The sequence below is a fragment of the Rhinolophus hipposideros genome (genome assembly GCF_964194185.1).
Source record: "Rhinolophus hipposideros genome assembly, contig: SUPER_14_unloc_4, whole genome shotgun sequence".
In the NCBI taxonomy this organism is placed as follows: Eukaryota; Metazoa; Chordata; class Mammalia; order Chiroptera; family Rhinolophidae; genus Rhinolophus; species Rhinolophus hipposideros.
The window spans coordinates 364,966-375,483 of record NW_027669489.1 but is presented as its reverse complement, the minus strand read 5'-3'; the positions used below and the strand labels follow the sequence as shown (position 1 = coordinate 375,483).

The 10,518-nt window shown below is 47.0% G+C and overlaps 1 protein-coding gene across 1 annotated transcript; it reads right to left on the bottom strand.

Moving 5' to 3' along the window:
• Positions 1-1,585: 1,585 nt before the first annotated feature.
• LOC308507810 (syncytin-1-like) lies at positions 1,586-10,038 on the bottom strand. The gene is made up of 2 exons (XM_081080781.1): positions 9,601-10,038; positions 1,586-4,014 (listed from the first exon to the last, which is right to left on the bottom strand). The coding sequence occupies exon 2, from the start codon at positions 3,997-3,999 to the stop codon at positions 2,185-2,187; it is 1,815 nt and encodes a 604-aa protein (XP_080936907.1). The 5' UTR covers positions 4,000-4,014; positions 9,601-10,038; the 3' UTR covers positions 1,586-2,184.
• Positions 10,039-10,518: the final 480 nt, after the last annotated feature.

The window sequence follows — 10,518 nt, the reverse complement described above, 5'->3', positions numbered from 1 at the left end:
TTCCTCTTTGTCCCCAAAACTGTTTCTGATTAGTTCATTCACTCATTCTTTTCTTTAGATTCTGCATATAAGTGAGATCATATGGTATTTGTCTTTCTCTGTCTGACTTATTTCACTTAACATAATGTTCTCTAGGTCCATTCCTGTTGTTGCAAATGGTAAGATTTCTTTCTTCTTTATGGCTGCGCAATACTCCATTGTATAAATGTACCACAGTTTCTTAATCCAGTCATCTACCGATGGGCATTTCAGATGTTTCCATGTCTTGGCTATTGTGCTTAGTGCTGCAATAAGCATAGGAGTGCATAAAGATTTTTGAATTGGAGTTTTGGATTTCTCCGGATAGATACCTAAGAGTGGAATTACTGGATCATAGGGTAGTTCCATTTTCAGATTTTTGAGATACCTCCATACTGTTTTCCATAGTGGCTGCACCAATCTGCAATCCCACCAACAGTGCACAAGCGTTCCCTTTTCTCCACATCCGGGCCAGCATTTGTTGTTTGTTGATTTATTGATGATAGCCATTTTGACTGGGGTGAGGTGGTATCTCATTGTGGTTTTTATTTGCATTTCTCTGATGGTTAGTGAGGTTGAGCATTTCTTCATATGTCTGTTTGCCATCTGTATGCCCTTTTTAGAAAAATATCTCTTCAAGTCCTCTGCCCATTTTTTAATTGGGTAGTTTGTTTTTTTGGAGTTGAGTTGAGTGTGTTTTTTATAAATTTGCGACATTAACCCCTTATCAGATATATCATTGGCAGATACCTTTTCCCATTCATTGGGATCCCTTTTTGTTTTATTGATGGTTTCCTTTGCTGTGAAAACACTCTTTAGTTTGATGTAATCCCACATGTTTATTTTTTTTCTTCCCTCTCATGAGGGGATATGTCCACAGGTTTTCTTTAATGAAGTGATCACTTCAATAGGGCCTGGAGGAAATGTGCGTGGGAAACCAGTTTGGGGAAAGTACTCACATGTGTACTCACCTGTGTGTTCAGATAAGAGAAGACACCAGAGCTGGACCATGGACCCCAGATCCAGACCTCTAAATGGACCATTGTCCCACATAGCCAGACACCAGGGCCTGAGTAGGACACCTTACCAGGGACCCTGGACCCTAATCTCCAACCCTGACCCTCCCTTCCCGCCTTCCCTTCCAGAGATGGTCATTTTTTGTGTCTCTGTGTCTCTTGTGTCGTTGGTCCTGACAAGGAAATACCACAGTGACAGAAAGCCTTTGGCTTCCTTGGTCAAGCTGTCAAAAGGCTTTTTGGTTTGAGTAGCTATTAAAATCCTACCATCAGTGGCCAGAGTATGGATCCTTTGAATTGGAAAAACTTCTAAATTGGAAAATGTGTTAGAGAACTCTCATAACAAAGCTGTTTTTTTGGACCCTAGAGATAGACCACATGTTTAATACTAACGGATACAAGGAAATTTAACTATTCTTAAGATTTTGAATTAGTTCTTCAGCTTCTTGGGTCTTAATATGTCCCGACCGGCAGGACAATGCAACGTGGGACGAGGGGAAGAAACCTGTTGAGGATGAAAAAAAAAGGGAGACAGGAGACGCGAAGAATGGAGGCAAGACAGGGATCTGATCAAGCCTCAAAATTTTATTACGATGGCGGGTTATATATATAGCTATGTCAGATGGGGGTGGGATATGCTATGTCATAGGGTGGCGAGGTACTTGTCGCGGGCTGATAGGCTAGGACAGGGCGATGCCATATGAGGTACAAGGAAATGGGCAGGCTCTGGGTTTGGCGCGCGCGGGCTCTGGGTTTGGCGCGCGCGGGCTCTGGGTTTGGCGCGCGCGGGCTTTGGGTTTTGTGACCAGGAAGTTCTGCCTAGGCAAGGCCTGGGGATTTCTATGGCTTCCGACATCTCCTCCCTTTTTGTTTGTTTTAAGGAGGTGGGCCTTGACCGAGTGAGGGAACAGAGGCCTGGTTCCTCCAACGAGCAGAGCTCGTTATTGGATGGTTTTGGGTATCTTTTGTGGAGGAGAGGTAGAGATTTTTTTGATACCAACCTCTATGCAAACCAGGTATGTTCTCAGGAAAGTTAAAGGGAGCCGACCGTTGTGAGTCGAGCCCTTTCCTTGCAAATGCTTTGCTTTGCACTCACCTCGGTGCCCATACCCCTCCCCAACTCGTGGGGGGAGTAGACATACCCTTAGTATTATGTCGTCCCCGTGGGGAGGAAGCCAAGATAGCCTTCTTCGAGGCCGTCCCCTGTTGCTAGCCGCTGATAATGGATTTGGATTGGTTTGGCCAAAACAGCATCGATTTGGTTTTTAATGAGGTCAGTAATGCGCCTAAAAGCCCATGGCCCGAAGGCTATTAAGAGAAGGATGCATAGGAGGGGGCCAAGGGTGGGGAGCAGGTAGGGGAGAAGTCCGTTGAGACCCGTCCAGAGTGGGTTTTCGAAGAGTTCTTTGCGTCTTTTTACTAGGTCCTCTTGTAGTTTTTTGATCTTGTCTCGGACGATCCCAGACTTGTTAGCATAGAAGCAGCAGCGTTCCTGTAAAGCTAAGCAGATACCTCCCTGTTCTGCAGTGAGAAGATCTAGGCCTCGACGGTTTTGTAAGACTACTTCAGCTAAAGAGTCAATCTGATCTTGGAGATCATTGATGGTCCCAGAAAGTGTTTGGACATCATCTATCAGCTGGCGTGATAGTTTATTGTAGGACTGGACTGCAACACCTACTCCCGCGGTACCCGAGGCTATTCCAGCAGTAATTCCTAGCCCTACGAGTAAGGGAATGGCTGTAATAGCACGCTTGTGGCGCCCGGTGGCAAATTCTAGGCTGGGGAGAGGGACAGGTGTGTCTCCTGGGATAATAGAGATATCAGGGAGGAGACTAGCTGAGACACAAAGTCCAGTCCAGTTGGTGGGTAACGTGGTGTAAGCGAGGCTGTTCCCACATATGAAAACTTGTCCAGGGCTAGAACACAAGGTTCCGTTAACTTGAATGATGTCAGAACAGTTAGTAAAAGTGACAAACCCTAGATCTACATCAAAAGTGTTGTTTTGAAATCGTCCCTGATAGCAGGGGGAGGTATTAAATCCTACAGGTTGAACTCTAAGAGGAAGGGAGAGACGGGAACAGTTAGAGATTTGTGTGTTTACTGTGATATTGGAGGGGATTGCAGTAGGTATGGGAGTTCCCATAGTCATGCAAAGCCAGCAGTCCTGGGCAAGAGAAGGGTTGGAATGATTTAAGGCCCAGAAGGTGGATTCGAGAATGTTGTTGGTTTGTGTGTCTAAATCCATATCCCGGGATTTTGGGAGAGCCAAGGGGTGGTAAGTTAAAGGGGGGAATAGGTGGTGGAGTATTTTTTGAATGTGCTCAGTGACAAGAGTCTCTTTTAATATGTCATTTGGCCCTCCGCCATCTGAAATGTGGACAGGCATTTTAGTTGGCCAACAGACTTTATTTCCAATTGTACCACTGCAGCCCGCCTGACTATATTTGTTATTGTCAGAGAGGGAGGTGGAGTCCCAATCGCCTCCGAACGTGGCGGACCTACGTCTCAATAACATGGCTGTGAGATAAGTTTGGTTGTCTGAGCCAGTACAAATTTGGGTGGTTGTGTAGCAGGAAGAATGCATTTGATCAAAATAGCTGCATTCGCTGGGGCAGGGCGGTGGTAGTCCTGCAATGGGGGGAATAATGCGGGGCTTATTGGTACAGGTCCATTGTGTTTCATCTATTCCTAGTCCGAATCCCCCCTTTATATTAGGATTATAGGCGAGGTAGGCTACTTTATTACCGCAATCAGTGGATGCTAAGTATGCTAAATCTACCTGTCCTTGTGGGGCTGGCTCCTCGGTGTGGGCACGGAGGTATCCACTGGGCACTGTGCCTCCCGGGCAGTCACATGGGTTGCCATAGAGCTGTCTGTATAGCTGCTCGCGGCTTACGGGGGGCCCAAACCCTCCGTAAACGGGGATGATGAGGAATGTGAAGAGTGTCAAAGTGAAGGACTCCATGAAGAACTTTATGTCCTGTGAAAAGAGAGAGAGATTTTCTCAGGGAAGATATCCCTGGAGTCTTTATGTGTTATTTGGATTTGGGGTGTTGACAGGCTTAACGAGACGCTCTGGCAGCCATCGCGCGCCGCCTTCCTGAGAATCATAAATGCAGGCTGACCCACGTCCCCAAATGAGGACTGGATCGGGGCCGTTCCATTTGGAGGTTAATGGATCTTTCCACATAACTGTAGCATATTGATTTTTTGTTTCTTGGTGCCAGAAGCGATCGGCAGCCGATTTTCCCTGAGCGTCAAGTTGTAGGAAATTAAGGGTAAATAATGCATGGCTGAGAACATTACGAGGAGATCCTTTGGTCGGATAGGCAGTGGTGGTTTTTAACTTGTTGATGGTGTTTTTGAGTGTCTGGTGGGCTCGCTCTACAATGCCCTGGCCTTGGGGATTGTAAGGGATGCCAGTGACGTGTTTGATTTGGAATTGAGCACAAAAGGCTTGAAATGCCTGGGAGGTATACCCTGGTCCATTGTCTGTTTTTATAGTTTGAGGTTTTCCTAGTGTGGTAAGGCATTGGAGGGTATGGGCTATGATGTTTTTTGTAGCCTCGCCCCCATGAAGGGTGGCAACCATGAAGCCGCTGAAGGTATCTATAGTTACGTGTACATACTTTAAATGGCCGAATTCAGGAATATGTGTAATGTCCATCTGCCAGATTTGTCCAGGGAGTAAGCCCCTTGGGTTAACTCCTAGGTGAGGAAGAGGCAGAAAGGTTATGCACCCTGAGCAACTTTTAACAATGTGTCTAGCCTGATCTCGGGTAATTTTGAATAACAAGCGAAGTGTGTGGGCATTGACATGATGTAAGTTGTGGAATTGGGTGGCTCGCGTTATAGGATCTAAGGTTAAGGGACATACTAAGCGGGTATGATTGTCTGCTATAGCATTGCCCTGTGAAAGGGGTCCAGGGAGGTCAGTATGAGCCCGAAGATGACTAAGGAAAAATGGGGTCTGTCTTTGTAGTATGAGATGTTGTAGTTGTTGAAAAAGTTTGGCAGCGCTGGTAGAGGGCTTGATATATGGCACTGTTTCTAGTTGGGGCACAGACAGGGCGATATAGGCACTATCAGTGTACAAGTTAAAGGGTGACTCCTGTAGTTTTTTAAACACTTTTATAACGGCATAAAGTTCAACAAGTTGGGCAGACTGAAATGGAGACTGCACCTGAAATCTTTGTGAGTTAATGACATATGCTGCTACGCCAGAAGAAGACCCATCCGTGAAAACCAAGGCGGCATTTTGTAATGGTTTAGTGGCTGTTATCTTTGGAAAAACAAAGGGATGTAGTCTGGAGAACTGTAGGAGTTTATTAGGGGGATAATGATTATCTATCTTGCCCTGAAATGATGTAAGGGAAATGATCCAGTCATCGTTATTTTGGGTTAGCCAATTAAGCTGTTCTTTAGTGTAGGGGAGAATGAGCTGATCAGGGTCCCTGCCAAAGTGTTGTCGGCTTTTTTCTCTTCCTATCTTAATAAGTTTGACTACCAGGGATGGGTATGTGACTAGGACCTTAGACGGGGAGGAGGGTAAATGAACCCAGAAGAGGGGATTATCTTGCCATAAGACCCCAGTAGGTGTATGAGGGGTTGCACAAATAATGAGGGAGAAGGGCTGTTTGTATGATAGAAAGGTGACTTGTTGTTGTTGAATTGCCTTTTCTAGTAATTGAAGAGAGCCCTTTGCCTCAGGCGACAGCTCTCGAGGGGAGAGAGGGTCTGAGTCTCCCTGAAGAATATCAAAGAGGGGCTTGAGGTCTCCTGTAGTGAGCCTTAAGTATGGTCGAAGCCAGTTAATATCTCCCAAAAATTTTTGAAAGTCATGTAAAGTGTATAAATGACTAGTTTTAAGTTGGACTTTTTGGGTGGTTATGGACTGATTATGTAGCTCAAATCCCAGATAGTAGTAGGGGTCTTTGAGCTGGATCTTATTGGGGGCAAGTTGGAGTCCATAAGTGGTAAGATTGTGAGTTAAGTGTTGGCAGCATTGGAGTACCTCTGTGGTGGTCTTTCCTGCTAGAAGGATATCGTCCATATAATGAATAATATAAATAGTGGGCCATTGTGTTCTAACAGGATCCACAGCTTGTGCCACAAATTTTTGGCATAGGGTGGGACTATTGGCCATGCCTTGTGGGAGGACTTTCCACTGAAAGCGCTGCATAGGACCCTTGAAGTTGGTTACAGGCAGGCTAAATGCGAAACGCTCTCTGTCCAGGGGGTGTAAAGGAATGGTAAAGAAACAATCTTTAAGGTCTATAATAATCTTGTGATAGTTAGCTGGGATAGCTGTCGGGGAAGGGAGGCCTGGTTGGAGGGCTCCCATGGAGAACATGGTTTTATTAATTTCTCTGAGATCCTGAAGGAGGCGCCAAGACCCAGACTTCTTTTTAATAACAAAAATGGGTGTATTCCATGGCGAAGTAGTTGGTTCTATATGTCCTGCCGCTAATTGTTCCTGCACTAACCGAGAAGCTGCGGACAACTTTTCCTCAGGTAGTGGCCATTGGTCCACCCAAACGGGGGAATTATCTTTCCATTTTATCTTCTCCGCATGGGGTGCAGGAGGATCAATGGCCGCTAGGAAAAATCCTGACTGCCTAATCCTTGTCGGTTAGGGTTGGGCTTTATAGAGAGGGGATTTTTTATCCCTTGACCAGCTTTTCCCAGTCCCTGTCCAGGGAGATAGCCTTGGTTAAGCATCTGTTGAGTAACTATTTCGTTGGGGCTGCACATGATAAGTTTGAGTTGTGATAGGATATCACGGCCCCACAGATTAATGGGAATTCCAGAAATAATATATGGCTGGACCTTACCAGTATTGCCCTCTTCGTCTTCCCATGAGAGTATTTTAGAGCTTTGTCTGGGATTGGCTGATTGTCCTATGCCCTGTAGATGGGTATATGAGGCTTTAGAGGGCCATGTTGAAGGCCAGTATCTATCTGAGATGACTGTTGCGTCTGCTCCCGTGTCTATTAAACCTTGAAATTTTTTTTCATCTAAGTACAGGGTTAAAAGTGGCCTCTCTAAAGTGACCTGTTGTATCCAATAGGCATCTGAGGAGCCGAAGGCGGACTCCCGTCTCTTTGGTGTCAGATATTGTTTATTAGAGGTGTCTAATGGGAGAAGCACAAGCTGTGCTATCCTTTGGCCTTTTACTATGGATACAGGGCCCAGAGGGGCCGAGGCTAAGAGTTGTATGAGTCCTGTATAATCATTATCTATGACTCCTGGGATTATATTCAGGCCGGCGAGGGAAGAGCTGCCCCGTCCCAATATAAGGCCAAATGTTCCCGGGGGCATAGGTCCCGTCGTGGTGGTGGGAACGAGTTGGACCCCTTGGTCTGGGGTTAGTATCGAGTCGGCGGCGGCACAGAGGTCCAGTCCTGCGCTTCCGGGGGTAGCCCGGTGGAGGGAACCGACACTTGAGCTGGGAGGATCTGAGGACTTGGTTGTTGGGGAACAAACCTGACAGCCCCTAGGTTGTGTCCCGATGGAGGGGCCAGGGGCTGGCCCCGACTGGGGTTTCCCGGTTTCCTGGAAAGGGGGATACCTTCAATATCTGTTTTAGAATAACAATCAGAGGCCCAATGTTTGCCCCGTCGACATCTTGGGCACACGGTGGAAGGCATTGGTCTGGAGGGTGTCGGTGGGGGCTGTGATGAATTTTGGGGTTGTGGACCTCTATTTTTTATTGGGCAATCTCGACTAAAGTGTCCAGGTTGTTTACAGGAGAAACATAACCTAGATTGTTGATTAGGAGGCTTGTTTGAGGCAAAGTCTCGGAGGGCGGCTCCGATAGCGAGTCCCAAGGTATGGGAGGCTCCAACCCCTGAGCATAGTTTAATGTAGTCAGCAAGGTTGCCTCCACGGTGGGGGCGAATGGTTGCCTGGCAAGTGGGGTTAGCATTTTCATAGGCTAAATGTTTAACAAAGGCGCTGTCGTTCTCGCCTTCTCCGACCAACCGTTCGGCGGCGTCGGTGAGTCTGCTGATAAACTCACAATATGGCTCCTCGGGGCCCTGACGAATCTTTGCCAGGGAGGTGGTAGCGGAGCCTCTTGGAGGTAGGCGGCGCCACGCCTTGAGACCAGCGTTCTGAATTTGAGCTAAAAGCCCCGGGGGAAAAGTTGCCTGGATTTCATTGGTATGATAGGGTTTTTCTCCTAGTAATTTATCCCGAGTCCATGATCTTGTTGTTCTATTTTCACTATTGCGCTGTGCTATCTCTCGGCAGTTTTCTTTAAACTCTGTGTGCCAGAGGACGTGGTCCCCCCCAGAAAGGGTGGCACGAGCTAATTTAAACCAATCATTGGGTGTGAGCCAACGGTCACTGAGACCTTCAAGAATTGCCAAGGTGTAGGGCGCTGTCGGGCCATAAGAGCTTACTGCACCTTTTAAATCTTTAATATGTTTGATGCCTAGCCGGTGATATTTTTGGCCAGTGGGATCATTGGAGTTGGGAGTGTTATCTTCTGGGTCTTCTGTGTCAGAGGCCTCATCGGCCGAGGGGGGATTATGAGAGTCGGGGGGTTCATTGTCAGTCTCTTCCATTGTATCCTCTTGAGAGGGTGGGCCACGGTTTTGGCTGCGGGTAACTGGAAAGGTCATTAGGGTCTTTTTATTAAGTATTGGGCCTTTTTGAGGTTTTTCAGGGTTTTGGTTAGGCATTAAGGTTTTAAGTTCTTTTTCAAGGGCATGCAGCTCCTTTAGGAGTTGCATATGTTCGCGTTTTTGTTGGAGTGTCTCTCTAAGAGAAGAAATTTCTTGGGTTAAAGATATTTTTGCCTGCCTAATGGGATCGGTTAAGGATGGGGTGTTTTGAACTAGGATGTCTTGAGGGAATAGGGGTGGGTTTGGGTTTAAGACTGGGTCATAGAATGTTGGGAGTTCCTGAGGGGGGACATAAGGGGGAGGGGTATGTATTTTTTGTGAAGGGGCGCGCAAGGTTGGCGCGGCAAGGCCCCAGGGATCTTCTTTTTTATTATAGCGGGCAGCTTGTTCCTCTAAATCTATCTGGTCTCTTGGGGAGAGCTGGTCCTGATTATTAAAGGCCAAAAGGGAAGGGTAGATTTTAGGGGGGTCTTTTAATGGGTGATTCTCTAAGGCAGAGGCTTCCTGATTATCAGCTTGTTTTTTAGGTTCCTCTGGCATGTCTATTGAAACAGATTGGCAGACAGAAGGGGGGCGGGAACTCTCTTTTAGGACTGTTTCCCCTGTCTGTAAGATCTCTCTAACATCTGGGTCTGAGGAATGTATTTTTAGGATATCATTAATCAGATTCCAATATGAGAATGCCGATACAGGGACCTTGTTGGGTCCAAAAACCCGATAGTAATCATTAAAACAGTCTCCAACTCTCTTCCAATATTTTTGATCAATCGTTCCTTCTTGGGGGAACCAGGGGCAGATATCAGAGACAAAACTGAAAAACTCACGTAAATCTTTTTTTCTAGCCTTAACTCTCCGCATCTTGAGAGATTCCTTAATACCCTTAAGGAAGAGTTCATGTGAACTCAACTCCTGTCCCATGTCAATCACCTACTCACCAATCTCTCGTCCTTCGCTGGGCGGCTACTCCAACGTCGGGCAAACTTGGAGTCTTTTCTTACGGGTGAATACCTCGTGAACTCCAAACGAGCCTTTTTACTGCCGAGGGGGCTGTCGAGTCTTGTCCCTTACGGGCTCGAAACAAGCCACACTCGCGCCGGGGAGGCCCTCGAGTCTTGTCCCACGAGTGAAAACTGCGTGGGCTCGAAAGAAGCCAGCCCGTGGAGGCTCAGGGAGGGGGGGGGGGCCGCGGCGGTTTCCAGAGTAGGTGTCCTCATAGAATCTTCGTACCTCGGGCCCCACGTTGGGCGCCAAAATGTCCCGACCGGCAGGACAATGCAACGTGGGACGAGGGGAAGAAACCTGTTGAGGATGAAAAAAAAAGGGAGACAGGAGACGCGAAGAATGGAGGCAAGACAGGGATCTGATCAAGCCTCAAAATTTTATTACGATGGCGGGTTATATATATAGCTATGTCAGATGGGGGTGGGATATGCTATGTCATAGGGTGGCGAGGTACTTGTCGCGGGCTGATAGGCTAGGACAGGGCGATGCCATATGAGGTACAAGGAAATGGGCAGGCTCTGGGTTTGGCGCGCGCGGGCTCTGGGTTTGGCGCGCGCGGGCTCTGGGTTTGGCGCGCGCGGGCTTTGGGTTTTGTGACCAGGAAGTTCTGCCTAGGCAAGGCCTGGGGATTTCTATGGCTTCCGACATTAATAGATGCTAATGTCAACATTAGATTTAAAATACGCAGAAGAGAAAATCAAGAGATGTGTAAGTGTTAAAAATCTTTACGGAGATTTAAGATTTTGAGAACTGGTATGTTGAAACTGGCTTGAAAGGATTTAATAACCAATCAGAAACCTGAGAAAAATGGAAGCTGATTTTTCAGTCCGATAGACGTGAGAAAGTCTCAG

Bases quoted from the DNA above. Each gene is read 5' to 3' on its own strand.
- LOC308507810 (XM_081080781.1), bottom strand. From the start codon at position 3,999: ATGGAGTCCTTCACTTTGACACTCTTCACATTCCTCATCATCCCCGTT.